The sequence below is a fragment of the Salminus brasiliensis genome, chromosome 24 (genome assembly GCF_030463535.1).
Source record: "Salminus brasiliensis chromosome 24, fSalBra1.hap2, whole genome shotgun sequence".
NCBI classification, from domain to species: Eukaryota; Metazoa; Chordata; class Actinopteri; order Characiformes; family Bryconidae; genus Salminus; species Salminus brasiliensis.
In genome coordinates this window covers 6,272,792-6,292,432 of record NC_132901.1, presented here as the reverse complement: position 1 = coordinate 6,292,432, position 19,641 = coordinate 6,272,792, and the positions used below count along the sequence as shown (strand labels likewise).

Genomic DNA, 19,641 nt, shown 5'->3' with positions numbered 1-19,641 from the left:
GCATTCACTCTATATGCCTCTGATGTTACAATATCAGACAGTGTAAATAAACATATATAAAATAACACAAATGGGGTAGATTTGCAGTTCTGAACATGCAAGGTGTTTGACTGAAGTGTCCTGGAGCACTCAAAAGATGAAGGGTATTAGACACTTCTGTGATCTTGGGAAGTCTTCAAATTTCTCAGTGTAGAATCTGGGAAGTTTCAGACAAATACATACTTTAGACATTCTTTAGTTGGAGGAGTGAAAATATTAAAGTAAGAAAGCATGTCATATTTTGTGTGCAATGAGTTAATTCACTTCTTTTAAGACCGCACACAAGAATGAGTGATGGGTGAATTGTATCTGCTGCATTTGGATTACTTGGATTACTACTTTTTGACAGATTTATGATATTGTTATATGATAGTCCTGAGGCCTTAATTTTAGTCTTGATCTAAAGTTACAGTATTTTCCTTTTTAAAATTGCATATATGGCAAAGAGATTCATAATTTCTAAAGCATAAAAGATTTCCTCCCTTGAGATGCTCTGCCATGCATTTAGTGCACCCATCTGCTCATTTGGTGGGCCTGCCCAGTTTTCCCAGAACAAGTGTTTTAGACAACCTTTACTAAATTAGGAGTGTAGCCTAAATTATCAAAAGCGGATTTTCCCTCTGGATATATTAAGTGCAGTTCATGTTTTTTATCTCAAAACAGTTTTCATTCCCATCAAATTACAGTACCAGAGCTTCGCTCTATTTGCTGTACAGCACATCAGTCACTACATCCCTAAGGGTAACCTTGCCTTCTTACCATATAGCAGAATAAAATTTCTGCTGATTTCTGTGTGGAAATAAACAACTAACTGTTGGAATTAGACACTGGAGATGGAAAGAGACGGGGTGAAAGATGTTTTGGTTTGGGCTGTTTTGTATTTGAAACATGTTTGAAACATATGCGGATGGGTGGAGCTATACAACATACTGCAAGCAGCAAGCAGAGGCACTAGACCTGTGATGGCTTCCTTTTGTTTTGTAATACTTGGGCAATTATCTTCCTCTTTGTTTCAGAAATAGTAGGAGTAGGTGTCTGTTTCTGCCTGTAGGTGCGCTGTTCCATTACTAACCCCACCCCAATATCCTGGGGTTTGAACCGGCAACCTTCCAGAACAAGCCCGCTTCCTTAACCTTTAGACCACAGCTGTCAATTTATTGTTTAAATAAATAAAAAGCATATTGTTTTTATTGTAAATAAAACACATGTACACATGTACAATTTGTGAATAATTTATTTGTCTGGCTATACTCTCTGCTTTTGATCTTTCTTATGTGTTGTTGCTAACTGCATAGCCTTTAATTGTGGCAGTAGTCCTGTATGATATGTTTTTAAATTGGAAGCATTCTAGAGTATTTTCTAGACAGCTTTGACTGCTTATTAGTTTGAAAAGGAAAACATATCTGGTCACAATGATTTCTTGGCAAGTTGTGCTGCTGAAGTCAACATTTAGGTTCACTTAATTACTAGCCTCCACAAGGGCTCATCTAATAAACACTGGAGCCAATAAAACACTGGAACATCCTTTAAATGGCATCCTGTATGGTTAGAAAAGAAATGAAGTAATTTGGGTGAAGGCTTGTCAAAACCAGTATTGAAAAGGGTGGAAGAAAGCAGTTCTTTCACCAAAAAAAAATCCCCAAACAAGAACTCAAAGACTTAGCTGTCTACAAAAAGCATCGACAAGCTGTGATACTCTGTAGAGGAGGTGTTATTAATTACTAAGTATGCAGAGTGCCCAAATGTCTGCTTCAGGCCATTTTCCTTAGTCATATATTCATCATCATCCTCTCGCTTTTATTGCTGTAAATTACAGTCTACATCTGCAATTTTGTCATCTGCTTGTTTACAGAGGCTTTCACCCAATCCCAAACATTGCCTCAGGAACTTCCTAAAACTTGCAATCCGTCATTTTGGAATCATCTGGTTTGTTGTTCTTGGTACATATACAATGTGTAAGAAAACAGTGAATCTAGCTTTTGAGCCATTTTGACTATGCCATAGTTCTACTGAAATAATACTACCACTAAGTTTTTTAAATAAAAAGAAGATATTGTTTCTTTTTTGTTAAATTAACCCAATTAAAAACACACAGCACAAATTATTTAAATAAATCATGATAAAATATCTAAGTTATTTTACATGTCTCTTTAACCTGATAAACAGTAATAACACTCTTCCCTCTGTTTTTTTTGTTTGTTTTTGGTAATACAGTAATCCCCCCCTTGGATGTTTCCCCCTGTTTTATTACTCTCATAAATAGAATTGAATGCAATATGCAAAATAATTATTCTTTTATGTTGAAGTAAAAATAGATTCCTAACAAGTATTGTCAATTAAATAAAAAATATATAGTGTAAAATAAGTAAGGGTCTGTTGTAATTTTTGTACTTAGCCATTAGCATCTGAACTGTCCCTGATTTATACAATATACATATATTGTATAAATGTATACAGTACATTCAGACTCAATGCCTTATACTTTAAGGAACAGTTTACTGAAGTTAAAATGCATTTGTAGACATAACTTGCAATTAATGTGCTAATTTACTGGCAATTAAAAATACATTGTGTAAAATAAGTAAGGGTCTGTTGTAATTTTTGTACTTAGCCATTAGCATCTGAACTGTCCCTGAGTGTTTTGGATTTTGACATCTTCTAAGATAAGCTGGTTGTTTTCTCTTGTGTATGTTTTTCCCCGCCAAATATTACTGTATTGCAAAAATTTAGAACATGAATATGATTACATCTACATCTACTTTTTACCAGTTTTGTGATATGATTTAATATCATAAAAATGGTAGCCTTACTAAACTATCCCACACAAACCAGTAAACTTTGTTAAGGTTGGTAGTTTTGTGAGTAGTAAGCTAAAGTAGCACGTATTTAGCAAGATTTTTGTTATTTAATAACCTTATATTTTAGAGCCATTTTTGGGGCATTTTTTGGTGGAGGGGGTACACAGGACAAAACATCATCATAACTTTTAAGTGTGTTTCATCATATAGTAGAAACAACTATGCAAACACTGCACCTTGAATTATTTATACCAAAAGTCATGTACCAAGTTAAATCAAGTTAAGAGGCTCTCTTTGCCATTTTAACGAGTATACAGTGGAATGAATGTATGGTCCTCTAGAACCCTGGTGCAACATAGAGCAACATAGCACTACCCTAGACTATATAAAGTCCAATGTGCAAACATAGAGCAACGTTTACATCTATTGACATTTTTTACTGCTTACAGTATATTTTGCTTATTGTTTATTGTCTTCCATCTTTTTTTATGTTGTGGTGTTATGTTGTGTTATTTATAGAACAGAAAACTCACCGTGTTTAACTTCATACAATGTACATACAGTGTCTCCTTGCACATGACACATTATTTCATCTTAAACATAGACATATTATGGGAGTATGGTACATTTTGTATGTTTATCAACACCAATCAGTGGTGTACATTGCTTTGAGAAAATCCAATAAAGATTTTTATAGTTTACCACTCAAATATGATCATATTAGATAAATGAGAGTCACTGCAGCAAACAGTGATTTTGTTTTTTTTTTGTGTTGAAAGAATGTAATGTGTCAGTAATACCTGTGATGGTGGTAGGCTCTAGGGCCGATGAAGCAAACGGTGAAAAAAGCAAAGGCAAAAGTAGGTACGGACCAGGTTGCAATGGCATAGCCTAACCATTCTATTATTTCCCCAAAGTAATTTGCCCCCGACACATATTCAAACATGCCACCTGAGGGAAAAAAAGAGAAAAGCATTTCTTTTAAAACTTATCTTGATCACACTTTGAGATCTTCAAAGATATAGCAAGTTTTCATTATTTAAGTAAATTTGAAATAATGTGATATGCAACATTATTATTTAAAACAATATACATATGTTGTATAAATGTATATAGTACATTCAGAATCAATGCAGTTGTTTTAGTATACTCAGTGTTTTACTACTACTGCTACTAGGGAGCACTATAAAACGTTTTGTATGGCATTCATTTCTGGGCAAATGCTGAATTTGGAGCAATGAGGAAGCATCACTCATCTTGTTGCCGAGATCAGAGGACCAGAGCTAGCTCTAACATTAGTAACCAAGTACTCAAAAACTTTTATACTTTTACACACAATTTATACTAATTTACAGGGGTCGTTAGTATTTATCTCCAACGCTATATATACAATTTAGCATGGCAGGTCAGAAAAAAAATATTGTCCCAACAGCAGTATGTGATCAAAAAGAACACTTTACCAACTGTTAAACATGATATATGTTCATCTTCATGAAGCTGAAGCTGAAAAAGGCTGACTTTTAAAAACAGATGAGGTTCTTGCAAAATGCTTATAATGAAAATGTACACTAGGAGAATAAAAAAGGAACATTGTGTGATGAAAAGAACACTTTTCCAACTGTTAAACATTGGAGTGGATCTATTATGCTTCAGTGTAGTGTACCAGTCAATGGCACAGAAAACAATGAATGGTAGTTGAAAGAATGAATACCACTAAATGTCAGCAAATTTTGAGCATTTATTCACAGCATTGCTGTGAGAATTTGGTTGCATTAATTGGCAAGAGTGTTAATGATGTCAGGATGTTGGATGACCTAATCCCCAAAGTACTGGATGAAGCACCATCACTCCAGAGAACACACTTTCACGGCTCCACAGCTCAATGCCTGGGGGCTTTATATTCCTTTAGGCCAAACCTGGCATTAGGCAGTGTGTCAGCAGTGGTTGCAACTCATTCATTAAAGAGGGTGTCCACAAACATTTGGACATATAGTGCATTGGGGTTGTGTACTATCCAAAAAAAGAATGTCTACCACGACATATTAGCAAATTTTCTCAATAAGCTGAGGCTGAGAAGAAACTGCATTTTACAACACAAACACACGTATTCTTGCGAAATGCATATAATAAATGTTTTTGGCCACACTTTTTGACTTTTATGCTTTGGGGTTGTGTACCAGCTAGATTTTAAAACAGAAAACCTCTAGCTGGCTACAAAAAGCATCTGCCATATACTTGCCAAATTGGTTGTTATTCCTGACATAGTAGACTGTCTAAACATTTGCATTTGCCACAGGTTTTTTGTTTTTTGTTTTTTGCAAGTGCGGACCACACCTGAAGTAAAGGGAGGAGACGGTGAAAATGGGTGTAAAGTTTGTTCGATGAAGAGTTGAACTGAGAAGCGGATGTAAAATTCAAAATCGAAATCTTTCACCTTGCATGTGCTTGAATGAAACTATGTGATTAGGAATTTTACAGACATTTTCTCTAAAATGCATGGATGAATAGTGGAATAGAGCAGAATGGAAAAGAATAATATAAATTAGTAAGAACTTGCATTTACTGAAATGCAACTGTAAACAAAAAAATTGAATTTCCTCCCAGCTTATACCTCTTGGTATCTTGTAAGCGATTTCCCCAGGTTTTCTCAAGTTGCGCAAAATGTGATCACTGTGAATGTTAATGGCCATTCCTGTAAAAAATATGAGCATTCCTGAAGAATATACATTGAATTAGTACTACACTTTGACAGTTAGAAAACTTCTGAATTGGTTAATAAAATACATATGAGAACTGTGCTGCAAAGAGAAAAAAGTGATGCCTCACCAATCAGTGTTCGGCCATCTGAGAGGTGTACATGTGAATGGGGATTACAGTGGAGTAGATAGTGTGCTTGAAGGAAGCCATTAACAGAGCAAAATACCATTCCTGAAACCATGATGTTAAAAGGATAAGGACGTCCTCTGGTCAGCAATGAGTAAATGCATGTCCTGAAATGTCAGGGTAGCAAAAAGTCACACACATACACAATCATGCATGCGAGGCTTGTAATATTATTGAGCTGAATCATATGCTCATTTGTAGCAAAAAAGAATTCCTACAAATAAGTATATCACAGTTAAGATTTCGCCACCACCTCCAGCCCTCAAACTAGACCTTTAGGGTGTCTGCAGTTTTGTTTGTATCTACATGTCCGTGCATGTTTTGTGCAACTTAAATATAGAAATGCAGTCAGGATTTCCCCCCATATATGCTTGGGCTATTCCTTGGGTAACTGTTTAATTTTTTGCACAATTAATTGTTACAGCAGGATTGTGACACATTCCAGAGTGCCTTTGTATTAATAGTAAACACCTTGCTATAAAAAGTACCAGAACATTGCAGTACGACAGAAGACATATTGTTTTCATGAAACAATATCCGTGTGCTCATGCCAAACCAGTTATACAGGTTACAGGAATTTTAATACATCTCTTACAGATTGTGTGATTTGAAAAGGAATCCAGTATAGTACAAAGCATTATTTGTTATGGCCAACTTCCTTAGTATATGTATTATAATTTCTATACTGTACAAATGACTTGTCAGTGCAACTTAAACATGACTCAGGAAATCCAATTGCCTTTAATAAATGACAATAAATTATAAATACTTCACAAAAAAAGGAAATAGGATAGATTTTCAAACTTCAAAACCTGTTCTAATCGATTTGTGCTGTTGTACTTTTTACAATGTAGCATAAAAATAAATACATGCCTAGAAATAGGAAAAAACTGAAAACAACATTTCTATGCAAGAACTTCAGGATACACACTGTAACTACACTGTAAAAACCATAACCAAACAAATTACTTAATGTGGCAACAAGCTGTTGAACAAATATTTAATAATAGTTTGTATTTATTTGAAGTGAATAAAACTAGTTAACTTCTTTGTTACCACAAGTATTTTTACACTGTACTGACAAACCATTTTTCTGTACATACATGTACATTCTTGATAAGCAAAAAATAGAAGCTTATTGTAAAGGCTTATGACTATTCATTATTAATATGCAGGGTAGTGAGTCATAAGCATTAAGCTTTTCTCTTATACGGGTGTCATTTATTTCTACGCCACAGTACTTCACTGATCAATCCAACCCTCAAAACCAGGAATACTTCAGGTTCACCACAGTGTTATTCGTACCTTTGGAAGTAGTGCAGGCAGAAGGTTGAGAGCAGTAGCCATTTTCCCATTTGGTGTGAATTACTGGTGGTCAGCAGTAGAAGCACAGGCAGCAGCAAAGCAGGGAGCTCTTGTATGAACCAGGCCACCCTGGCCGGCACCATCCTGGAGTCGGAGGACGTGCCCATATAGCGTCCATAGGCAGCATGGGACTTCAGGAAGCAAACAAAGTATACCAGCCCGGCCAGGATTATGCTCCAGCTGAGCCACTGCACAAGCAGCTGCTGACACTGCATAGTGTTGTTAGGAGGGCTTTGCAAGACCTTCTAGTTCCAGTACTGGATAATGTGTTACTCCCATCCTTTCCCTAGCACACACAAACCCTGTTCTCTCAACAGCTCCTCCCTGAGAAGGTGAGCCCCAGACGAGCTATTGCTAGCTGAAATGTGAGAATGACTGTGCCTGAAGGAGTGAATTTTCAAGGTCCAAATTAAAACTGGATTTAAAAAATGTGGGATTATAACTTCTTTATAGTTCACATAAGAGGAAATTGGGAGATTTCCTCCAATGATCTGTTTTAAAATTATAATATAATTCAACTTGTACTTTTAAGAGGACAGCCAGGAAAATTGGAGAAAAAAGTGAAAAGGTTTCTAAAACTGGATATACTGCATGATATAGAGAAAACAGGGTGCCTAACAACCATGCAAGACTTGTTAGACCCATAAAATAATGATTATGACATTGGAGATTATGTGCTCCAATGTCTGGGATTGAAAATTTATTTTTTCACATTGCTTAAGCAGCAATCAATAATGATCAAAATCACTGAATTTTTAGTCCAAATACAAATGGGTGGGCATGTCCTTACATTTAGTAGTGCACTACAGTGATCTACCCATATCAAATTTAAGAATATCTTTATTGGTTCTGTGATGCAAAGGCAACTAGAATATCACATGTAATCCATAAGCATTAAAGCACTTTTTTAATGCCGCACTCACACTAACAGGTCATGTAGTCATTTATATAATTTCAAGAATCATCAGATTGTCTATAGGCTTTATTAGGATACTAACACATATTCTCCAGGTCTCGTGCACCTTGTGGCTAACTCAACTAACCTTATCCTGCCATGTTGAATTATTATTATTATTTTTTTTTTTAAGTTAAGCTTAAGAGCAGACATGTCCCTGGACATCTGGTAACACATTTTTACTTCACATAGTGGCAAACAACCACTCAGGAAAACTAATATTGTAAAACATCTTAACAGCATACATTTTGTGGTACTATGAAACTGCAGTGTAGATCTCTATTGTTGTGTGGAATTTTGTAGTCCACAACATGCACCATGCACAATTGAACTCCTACTCAAATTGTAGTATACTACTGCCATACCATCACATTTGACAGAGCTTTCTGGTGAGAAAGACTATGAGATTTATTTAAATACTTCATAATTAAACTGCATTACTGTAGTATTATTTTGGAAGACTTGCAATTAACTCAAGTATTATTGCCAAATGCATAATTTTGTAATTACAATGAAAACAATTATATTATATTATAATATACAATTATATATGTAAAAGAATATCCCAGTACCACTGTCAAATCCCACAAGAATATGATCAGTGTACAACCTTATAAAAGAATGCAAAATTTCAAACTGACACCATGTCCCTTTGATATTTGTATTTATTGCAAATGATTTGCTCGAAATAAAAGAGGTGACGTCAAGACCAAATAAGAAGGAGGGGGGCAGGGGGGACAAAACAATCCAACACTGGCATAATCACTTTTTCAGTCATTTTACTTTCTTTTTTTTTTTTTGCAACATCAGTCATGACCTTTTCATCATTTCCGGCAAGCACTCATTAATGCTTCATCAATGTAACCTGAGATTCAAATAAGAACTCCACTCAGGAGTGTTTCAGTTAGATTCACATAGATTTGTAACAAGGTGTAAACTGTGTTAAAACTAAGCATAAACCCAAAAAACAAAACAAAAAAAACAAAACAAATATTAACTGCTCTACTAACAGTACACAATGGTTATATTCTTCAGAATTGAGTATTTGTGCTGGGCTCTCCCATAATGAATTGGCAAGGCAGACAGATCCTTCCCCCTACTTTCACAAAACTGGGCTCTGTTGTGAATATCTATGAGGACAGACTGAGGCAAGTCCTTTTGCCTTTGGGTTAAACAGAGGGGGAAAAGAGGGAAGAGGGAGGGAGAGAGGAGAAAAAAAAATAAAAAAAATAAAAATAAAAAAAAAGGCTTATGTATAACACAGAAACTGACGGTAGACCCAAGGCACATCTGCATGGTATGACCAGCTTAAACTGTTCTCTGTTCAATGATCAGGTCTGATGACCAACTCCTGGCAGGGAAGGTTGACGCTGCCACTTTCTTCTGATTGCCGTTAGATGAACTAAGGTTAGGGTGTCTTGCTGCATTGTGCTCGGGGGTGTGGGGAGGGTGCTATATCTGAAACCTGTCTGTCCAATGTTTTGTTGTTTATGGTGAACACCAGAGCCACGCCAGATAATCTTTCTGCCCATAGAAATCAGTTTTTCTGTCCTGGGAAAAAAAATCCCCATTATACTTTACTACATGGGAAATGAACCAACTGTTCTGACCAAAAAATAAACCAAGTCCTGGGCATCCAAGAAACTTCATGTATTTTAATGAGCTACCAAACTGCTTGTAGATACATGTTAACAATATAACAAAATAAGCTAAAACATAAGTCACAAAAGGAAAAAAGTAAAGGGAAGAAAAGTAAGACGTGTTATTTAACTAAAGTAAAAAATGAAAGGTTTTTGGTATATATTGTACAGCAGAGGGTTAGAGGACTTAATATTGTGTAGCCCTTTGTTGACAAATAAAACAATTCTATGAACAATGATGGCAGGAGCTATGGATCACTTGTTCTTAGGGCATAAAATTTATATAGCAAGTAGAAGTCCTTCACTTCTTATTTTAATATCTTCTGTAACACTAGGTGATTTTTTTAAGGTAGGTTACATGTGCACAGGCCTGCAGAATGTTACGTTATTAAGAATATACATTTTCTTTCAGCATTTGTATCAGCTTTAACTGAATTCTATTATCTCACTCAAGGTTATATATAAGAGGTCAGAGGACACCTGAAGTCTTTGCAGGGCAGACAGCAGATTTGATCCCCCATGAAAACATATTACAGGAAAGCCCAATAAAGGGAAACTGAAAACAAACAAACAAAACAAAATATCCATTCCACAGCAGCTTAGGCTGCAACTGCACTTCAAAGCTTTAGCCTCAACCAGGTTGTCTCAGTTATAGAGACAGGGAGTAAAAAGGGAAGTAAATGTGGAAAAGTGGGGGTTAGTATCTAATGCTTTACAGCTCGTTTCAGTAAATATAATGTCCACCCCCTAGAAAAGGAAAAGGCAAGGGAGGGAGGAGGGGTCAGAAAGTGGAGAAGTACAAGGCTGGGGGTTCTCTAGAATAGCTGGGAGCTAGTTTCTGGAGGTCTTCAAAGGAGCCGTGGACCTGGCTCCTGGGGGAAGTCACCTCAATGTACAACGAGAGCTCCAGCAGCATAACTCACTGAGCTGTCTGACCAGTTTCGGCACTGACTGGACTGAGCATAGTTCAGGAAAGAAAAGTTCATTTCTAGCCCATTCTTCTTCAGCTCTGCCACGGCCTAGAAGAAAGCACAACATCTATTAGTCTGTGTGGAAAAGTGATGAAATGTGTGTGAGTGAAGAAAATGGGGTATAGTATTTAAAACAAGAAAACTACACCACTGGTTGCGTACAAACTTTATTAAAGTCATTGAATATACTAATCAGGTGTATAGGTATGTTTCTCTCGACATATAGTGTGCCATTCTGCAATCACTGAAACTGAAATCTAATAGAAAAACTTCTGCACAATTCTCAAATTACAGTTCTCCCTACTTCCTCAAATTGGTCATTTTTAAAATCTGTTTTAAAATCCAACATATTTCTCCTTTTTTTTATTCAAACATTGCATCAAATTTAAAAGTCACAATCTCATACAAAATAATATTTTACACAATTGTGAAGATGTGGAAGTTGAACAATTACAGTTTACACATCTTCACTGTTGTGTAAATTGTATTGTAATTGTATATTAATCTTTTGTATGAGATTGTGACTGTTAAATTTGATATTCCGCAATGTTTGAATAAAAAAAGGAGAAATATTTTAGTTTTTTAACAGATTTTAAAAATCAAGCCATGATAAGAAACTAGCTCTAAAGTCTCTCAAAAGTGGCAATCCTGTATATTTTTGAGATCAAATCATATGATATGCCAACAAAATAAGCAGGGTTTTCTTCCAGGGATACTGCTTAAAATCTATAAAATGAAGAATAGTGATAGTACATACTCTTATTGCTTTAACGTCACATTTAGGTTACATTACCCAGGACTTCTTTTGCAGTAAGGTTCTACGCTTACCATCAAATGTTATTTTATACTTTAAATATTTGATTTACAATGACTTGATAACATACACTGGACAAAACAAACAAAAAACAACTTACATTCAGTAGAACACCTATGGGGTGGCGACCACAAATAGTATTGTGATATTTCTTCAAGTAGTTACTAAAGGAAACTGGGTCCAGCTGTTCTATAATTCCCATACCCTAGAGAGGGTAAAAACAAACAAATGAGTGTTTTTTTCATCAAAACCAATTAATAAAAGCAATTAATAAAAGGGGTGTTGTCTTTCTCGACACTGAAATGTGGACAATTAATGTGCAGCGATGAGTGACTTTTGACCAAGTCTCGATCCCTTTACAGATACATGCTACATTAAAAACATCAATACATGTAATAAGTAAGCCTGTTCAATGCACTCAAATCTGAAACAGTAATTTAAAAGCATAGGCTAGCTTTTAAATTACACATGAAGCCAGCCACCACATCATTTGACAGAGGAGAGCACAGAGGACAGTTCTGTTGTGTGAGCTAATAGTAGCTAATGGGCAAGTTCCCCCTCCTGTGTTGGGGTCTCATCCTATCCGCCCTAAAAAGAATGAGGTCATCAAGAATGTGGCATCAGGGGATCAAACTTTCAAATATCCTGATGATAGGCCAACTATTAAGATACTATTAAGATAGTCCCTGTTTTAATGCCCTGTGTTTTAAACTTGAAATAGGCTTACCATCTTGTCAAGATGTTCAATAGATCTATAGATCTCGCCTTGATTTTCATCATAGTAGGTGTAGCGGAATCGCTGCCCTAGAAAAAAAATAGAAAGCAAATAGAGTTGAGAAATGGTGAAAATGTGTAGACATAAGGAATATGAGAATGCTAATCCTAATATGAGAATGTAATAATTTTCTTGCAGTACAGTAAATGCGATCTTGGTGTTAATAGTGCTTGTCTATGATAAAGCTGGTCATCTTTATAATACCATCTTCAAAGTCAGTGTAAAATATAAACATAGTACTCGTAATAACTGCATAAGCCAACATGTAATGGTCTAATGCTGTGCTTCAATTGGTTACAGATAACAAAATGTCATATGGAACACAGAGTTCCTGCTTTAAAGTGTACATATAAACACCCACCCCAGTGGCAGAAGTCTGATGAGATGATAAACAGGTTAGAAGGATCAGCTAAGTATTTGCTGAGCAGCTTGCCATACTCCTGTTCTTTAGACTCACTTAGAGCTCCCACCAGCACAGGAACAATGCTGAACTCGTCTTTATAGCTATGATTGAGAAAAAACATTACTTTTTGTGAGATTTAATTATAAGAAAACCTTATTATATAGTCAGCCATTATTAGTACACAGTTTAGTTTCTTTTTGTTTTACAAAAACAAGATTTGTCTTGGCTCAATTAAAAATGCCACACAGGGGTAAGTTCCCAAAAGCTTTATAACGTATAGAAATGTAAGTTAAGTAACAAGTGTTTCCCAAAACCCAACCATAAGTCATAATATGCAAACGATCTTGCAAATTAATGATGCATGAAAATTAAAAAATTAGGGATGCACCAATTCGATACTTCCGGTACTGACAGAATAAGCTGGAATCGGGTATCATAATTAGACAGACCCACGGGACCGATCCATTCACTGAACTCGATTCCCGCACTGCTGCTGTTCTAATCTTAATAACTCCGGATTAAAGTAACATGCGGACATGACACACATATAGTGAACAGAAAGACCCTATCTAACGAGCACAGTGACCTCGGCCTATCATCAGCGAGTAATAAAATAATGAATTTGAAATAATGTGTTCAAAAACAAAACTAATCTGTTGTTTACTTGCATAATATGCACTACATTTCCTTTAATGAATATTTATGAAATCTGATCAGACTGAATATTCCTCATGCTTACAATTCAACAATGGTATCAGAGGATATGCAAAGCTTATGTATTGGAATTGAAACAGAAAATGGGATCGGTGCATTTCTAGAAAAAAAATATTAATATTATTATACAAACAATATGTTATTCATTTATCATTTTGTTAATGAAATATACATCAGTGCATAGTAGTTCTATGCCAAGTTTGGGCACTCCTGGTCAAATTATGAAAAACGTCTGTACATTCTAGAGCATAATTATTTTTTTGTAGATTAATTAAAAATGTTCCAAACAACATGTTTTCCTTTTTTAGTTTGTACCATTCAAAACACACCAGTTCTTGAATCTTGTCACTTTTGAATCAATAAAAATGACTGCTTACAAAAAAATGGAGGGATATAATAATAATAATAATAACAACAAACAACAGAACCTCAAAAGAAAACAAATTAAACTTTCTAAATAAACAGAAAAAGAACAAAGATTACAAAGTAAAAAGGACATGGTCAACAAAGTCATTCTCAAAAATTATTTGTTATGTTTTTTATTACCCTCAGACACACACTCTTAGTCCCCCTACTCCCACATCCTTTGGTGGTTTGTTCATTATTTGCTAAAACTGTTTTCAGGAAACTCACCCCATAATATTGAAAACATTTGAAATACAGCTAATATACAAATATGGTCAAATACAGCCAACGTGACAAAACAACATGTTATCATGGAATACATTTCTTCATGCAGTTGAATTAATCTAAATGTCCCAGCCACTTACCTCTCCATGGCTTTGGCAGTGTAAGGCAGGTGCATCTCAATGCTGTGCTCATCCTCATCTGTTTGCAAAGTCATTCTCTCAAACATGCCTGTTTTCCATAAGTCAGCATAAACTAAAAATGGACAAAAACATTACTGTACTTTTGCTGTTTAAAAGATTTAATGGGCTGGGTTTAAAAGAACATTGTCAGTACTGCTGTCAACCATGTCCATGCATTTCTTACTACGCAGTAAAAGACTGAACTGAAGTGATTCCCCATTGGCGTTTATTGTTTTTATGGTTGATTACAGACAAACTGACTGGCAGAGGCTTTTTGTGTTGATTTACACACAGACCAATAATAACATAATTTGTTTACATTTCACCCCTGAAGCATATATTTTGTTGGCTATATAAACACCTATCATTATAATCACAGTAGTAAGAGACTGACAGGTGTACACACCCTTCAGACTAAGCCTTCACATAAGCATACATTTATTCTATAATACTTATTCTACAGTATTCTATAAGAAAATACGTTAATGCCTAGTGTGAACAAAGTGGGTAGAATACTGGTCGGCTTACATTGTTTACTATCTAACTACGGAATAAATATTTGAATGTAATAGGCCTAGACAATTAAAGAGATAATTTAGACCGTCAGCTTTTTACCCTTCTGGTCAATCCTCAGGTCATACAGTGGCGTTCTGTAGACCTCGGCAGGAGAGAGAGCACATCGAGATAGGGGCACATGGTGCGACGGTCCAAGAATGAACACCCTTCGACTATTAAAACGAGAGCATGGGGTTAGTTCCTTCACAATGGACAACCTCAGCTTCATCATGTAGGTATTGATCAACTGCAAAGCACTCACGTAATAGAGGGATCCACTTGCTTGTAGGCATGTGCTGCACAAGCACCGCAATAGGTATAACCAGCATGTCTGTCACAAAAATAATAAAAAATAGGTGCTGGGACTTAAAGCTATAACCAGTATGTAGGAGGACCCGATCTAGTCCAGTGAATTGGGATCAGGTCCAATACAGCATATTTAATGGACTAGGTAATGGCCTATTTAAGCACAATGCAGTTCCTATTTACTATTCTAGCAGAGTGACCTCTGAGTGCTGTGCATTAGGTGCCATTAATGGACATTATTCACAGCATTTAGAAGTGTGAAGTGTTCTCAGCAGGTAAGAAAACTGCAGTTTAAATCTGCAGTCATTTCTCCAGACATACAAACTTGCAAATGTTCTGCAGTTATGCAGTCTGCCTGTAAATTAGTCCAAAACATCATACACATTATATCAAAGGTTGCATATGTTAAATAATATTTTTTAAATACATCAAATAAATCAATCTGAAAACTGCACATGGAGCACTTTTAAACTAGTGATTGTTTTTTAATGACTGGCTTCTAAAACTCTGAAAATAGTTGATGGGATTCTCATGTTTGCAAAACATTACCAGTATTAAGCAAAAGTACACAATATAAAAAATAATTTTCATAGCCTAGCAAAACATTATATACATGTTTCTCATTTATAACATTATATAAATGTTTCTCTATACACACTGTGTTTTAACTTCAGCATTAAATAACAGTACATCTGGACAAAATTCTGTGACTGAATTATTTATTGAAACACAGATCAGACCACTCTCTCCCAATTGTGCATTATAGTATATTTGCAGAGTAAAAAGTAATTTGGCAATAAAACTTTATTCTTAGGAAAAGATGTTTACTAATTTCAACGTAGAATTTCACAAGGGATGCCAAAATGTTGTTTATGATAGTATTGTAAACTTCTTTAACTAAAACTTTTTCATAATTCAGAAAAAGTCACATACGGTGCTATAATGGCTCTAGCAGGTCCTGCTGTAGATTGTGCTTGAGATAACCAGCCTTCCAGTTGTGCATTCAGCTGGGATCCTAGAGAGGAAAAGGACAGTTGTAAATACAGAACACAAGAGTAAATACTACTTTCAACTGACATATCAAAATGCAGCTGTTTCACAGACATGCTGTAAAAACATTTTTCTTTTTCCTAATTTTCAGATTTCATTTTAGTCTAGTTGTGACTTGATTATTTAGCTCACTTGCAGGCACTCTATGGTTGTTTGTGGAATATCTTAATCTTATTAAAAAGGGTAGTTTTATTACCCAATTCAAATTCTTTAGGATTTGAAAATACTGTTTTTTAACTGTTCTTTTTTGCTTTATTCCTTTTTTTTTTTGAGAGCGGGGGGTGATCCTAAAACTACCTACTCATTCTCAGTTTGTATAACAGTCTTTCCAACATACATGATATACTTGCTAACGTATAATTACACTTCGGGTAAGTTTGATAATATAAACTGAAGATTTCCACTTTCTTATCTGAAAACTATTTATATCGTTATCATAGTTATCAACAGTTTTTTAACACATACAGGGCTTCTAAATTTGCTGCATGATACTTACAAAAACAATTAACAAAACACAGATTATGTGATGTTTGAGCCCCCTAAAACAGTTTATTAGATTAAATATGTTAATTTCCATTTGTGGTAACAGCTGAAAAAACAACGAATAAATTAAAAAAACAACGGCTATGCCTTGTAATAATCTGCAATTGTTGTGGGCTAAGGTTTTAGTTTGGACAATGGCACAGTCCAGTAGCTGGATTAGAGCTTTTTCCTCTGTATCCCAGCACAGTAATTCTAAACTAAACAATATGACAAGGTTAAAATGACCTTGAGCGCACCATGTTCAAATGTTTGTGGACACCCCCTCTAATAAATGCATTTAGCTACTTTACATCATTTTGGAAGAAACAATGGAGGAGTGTCAAAATACTTTTGCCCATATAGCATACGTAGGGTTAACCTGGTATGTAGTCATGTTTAGTATTTTGAAATGTGTAACGAAGTTACCTCAAAAACTGGAACAGGATATCAGGGCTGAAAGTGTAGTATAAACTCAACGTAAGCGAAATGCAATAGGGCTCAGATCAGGGGATTGACTTGATCTGACAGAATGTGACTAATACAACTGTGATGCATTTTTCAATACAGCAAAAGAGTGCATGAACATGTGCCAACGTCAATATATGAAATGTATGCTCCATGCACTTTGAGCACATATTTTTTTGGACAATAGTCCACTACTTATTTAATTTAGGTCAAATGTAATACATAAAGTTTCACTGCTAATGCAGAACAATTTCATTGCTTGCTGTACCACCCTGAAACAAAATAAACCACAACCCATAGACTTAATACATTATTTATTAAAAGTCCAGCCATTTAAGCATGAGTGTCTGGGCCTCCCCATTCCTGCCCACTTTTTATTCTGATATGGTGCTCTTAGACGCCTATTTTTAATTGTTCACACATATTGGGGATTAAAAGGGTTAAATGCTTAAGCAATACAATACTGTACGACAAGCACTAGAACAGTGGCTTCCAATTCCCTCTTAGAGATCTACCTTCTCTTAGCTTGTTTGCATGAATCAATGGTGCAACACCAAGCACCACTGGCCAAATATTACCTAAATATTGCAGGGATCTAAAATTCAGGGTTATGGATACCCAAATAGTCAAATAACCTCAAATTAAAAGGTGTAATTCAGCACTTTAACCTAAATCCAAAAGTGCTAGAACAATCATACATATCAATACAATTGTTTGTTTGTTTTTAAGTCATAAGTCAGGTTAAGGAGTCAAACAGTCGTACAGTACATGCTACCTGCTTTTTTCCAACTGCAGGTGGGAGAATAAAAAGGGGGGGGGGGGAAATAAAAACATGGGAGGACGTCTTAAAATACATTCCTGGCTCACAAATACAAACCGACTTCATTGCAGCTAATAGCTAGCTAGTTTATTTTTATATGGCAGACCCACATTGGCACGCATGCTTTTGTTGTTCAGCGAGGAGACACCGCGACTAACTTACCAAGGTTCAATTGTGCTGACTAAGCTGTCAGTTTGCTCGATTGGAAACAACGGAGCTAAGCCAGTGGCTCCATGTTGCCCAACTTGACTGATGTGAATTACTGCCATCACGGTTTGAAGCTAATCAGCAATTTTCTGGCATATCAATTGTATGTTCACTCTCGAACTGCTGGTGTTGGTCGGTTGGCTGCACTTGGTTGACTAGAAAAACAGAGGCTATAATTTTAAAGCAGCACAGTGACTGATGACTGCTAGCTATATTTAGCACACTAGCTGGCATTTGTAGGCGGCTATGTAACGGTTTGGATGAAAGTAGGCTACGTGCTAGGCTGTTTTTCCACCAGTAACTAGCTAGCTAGCAAGTTCAGTCAGAAATGCTAGCTAGCACATAACACCGGATAGCTATGCAGCTATGCTATGCTATGCGGCTAACTGGAAAACATTCACAGACCGTTTAACGCTTCGTCAGCAACAGTAAAACATCTTTTAATAGTTAGTGTAACAGTTCATTTCGATGGCGCTTTTATTCGCAGTACACTCACACATCGTAGCACATGTAAAATGTCATTTAGCTGTCTAGCTACATTTTAAATATCTGGTCAGCTACAAGCGTAAACAGCCTTTGTCATGCTAGCCAACTAAGAAGATAGCAAGTCTATTACATTTTCAGCTAGCTGGCTAGCTAACACCGCCTATCTGGCGTCTTTGTTCCTAAACTTACTTAGCACTACTTAGCCAGCGATTACGGTCAGTAAACGTTAAAGAAGTCGTGCTATCTGACGTGACAAGCTAGCACTAAGCTTTAAAAGTCAGCTAGTGAGTTTATGGCTACTTGCCATCCACATAATAACAAGCAGTATACTGGGAAAAACACGGCCTGTGCTCTTGAGCAAGGTATTTAAAAATTCACAGCTGATCCCACTATCCCCCCGCCCGTTCGACGCCAGCTAACAAGCTAGTGCTAGTTTCCAGGACCTCGGCCCACGGACACCGATGTAACACCCCTCATCCCCGGCTCTACCTGAGGCGGTGTACCAGCTGCCGGCGTGACTTGCTTCTCTGCACACCATTCGGTTCGACATCTTGGTACCCGAGCCGCCTATCTTGGTCAAATAAAAATCTGATCGGTGGGGGGGAAGAAACCCAATAACACTTGGGAACAATGGCAAAACAGCTAGCACCGAAAGTAGAAGTAGCCTGGACAAAGCAGCGCACGCAGAGACTGAGGAAATATTACATATGTTTTAACCATATAGCTGAAAACAAAATCAGACGATCATAGCAAAACCAGGGAAAAGCGCTTGTTATAATGTCTGCCTCTGAAGAACAAAGCTAGGACCAGTTCATCCGCTCGCAGTCAAGTTAGTATCCGGATGGGTCGGTGTGTCATAACTCGGCTGCCGTTCTACCAGAAGAGTGCGAATCTTATTGGTTGACTTGAGTTAAAGGCACACGCACTCTTCACTGGTCTGGGAAAGTTGCGATGTGTGTAACGGTGTCTTTAAATTCCCAATCAGGACTAGCATGCTGCACTCGTTTTTATATTTTAATTATTTTCCGCCATTGTAATAATAAGGATGTACTTCATTTGCATGC

At 36.2% G+C, this 19,641-nt stretch overlaps 2 protein-coding genes across 5 annotated transcripts; both read right to left on the bottom strand.

The window, feature by feature from the left end:
* Positions 1–129: 129 nt before the first annotated feature.
* On the bottom strand, positions 130–7,300 carry srd5a2b (steroid-5-alpha-reductase, alpha polypeptide 2b). Its single transcript, XM_072670400.1, has 5 exons — positions 7,026–7,300; positions 5,664–5,827; positions 5,449–5,550; positions 3,638–3,788; positions 130–196 (listed from the first exon to the last, which is right to left on the bottom strand). Exons 1-5 carry the CDS (start codon positions 7,298–7,300, stop codon positions 130–132), a joined length of 759 nt encoding a protein of 252 aa, XP_072526501.1.
* Positions 7,301–8,687: 1,387 nt separating this feature from the next.
* On the bottom strand, positions 8,688–19,432 carry memo1 (mediator of cell motility 1). 4 transcript variants are annotated; one of them, XM_072669965.1, is made up of 10 exons: positions 19,035–19,432; positions 16,444–16,480; positions 15,961–16,099; positions 14,984–15,052; positions 14,782–14,894; positions 14,128–14,239; positions 12,602–12,744; positions 12,193–12,269; positions 11,566–11,670; positions 8,688–10,699 (listed from the first exon to the last, which is right to left on the bottom strand). In XM_072669965.1, the coding sequence occupies exons 1-10, from the start codon at positions 19,125–19,127 to the stop codon at positions 10,568–10,570; spliced, it is 1,020 nt and encodes a 339-aa protein (XP_072526066.1). In that variant the 5' UTR covers positions 19,128–19,432; the 3' UTR covers positions 8,688–10,567. The 4 variants fall into 4 exon arrangements, with proteins under 4 accessions (XP_072526066.1, XP_072526065.1, XP_072526064.1 ...); XM_072669964.1 differs by lacking the exon at positions 16,444–16,480 and having other exon boundaries at positions 15,961–16,042; positions 19,067–19,432; XM_072669963.1 differs by having other exon boundaries at positions 15,961–18,246; positions 19,067–19,145.
* Between the last annotated feature and the right edge of the window lie 209 nt (positions 19,433–19,641).

Excerpts from the sequence above, each read along its gene's own strand:
- memo1 (XM_072669965.1), bottom strand. The coding sequence starts at position 19,127 with ATGTCGAACCGAATGGTGTGCAGAGAAGCAAGTCACGCCGGCAGCTGG. Across the intron at positions 16,481-19,034 it reads ATGAGGGGTGTTACATCGGT|TGGAAATCTTCAGTTTATAT; the intron begins GTCCGTGGGCCG and ends CAGATAAGAAAG. Across the intron at positions 16,100-16,443 it reads TATTATCAAACTTACCCGAA|TTGAAAGTAGTATTTACTCT; the intron begins GTGTAATTATAC and ends TTGATATGTCAG.
- srd5a2b (XM_072670400.1), bottom strand. The coding sequence starts at position 7,300 with ATGCAGTGTCAGCAGCTGCTTGTGCAGTGGCTCAGCTGGAGCATAATC. Across the intron at positions 5,551-5,663 it reads AGATGGCCGAACACTGATTG|GAATGCTCATATTTTTTACA; the intron begins GTGAGGCATCAC and ends TATATTCTTCAG. Across the intron at positions 197-3,637 it reads AGAGCCTACCACCATCACAG|ATTCTACACTGAGAAATTTG; the intron begins GTATTACTGACA and ends GAAACTTCCCAG.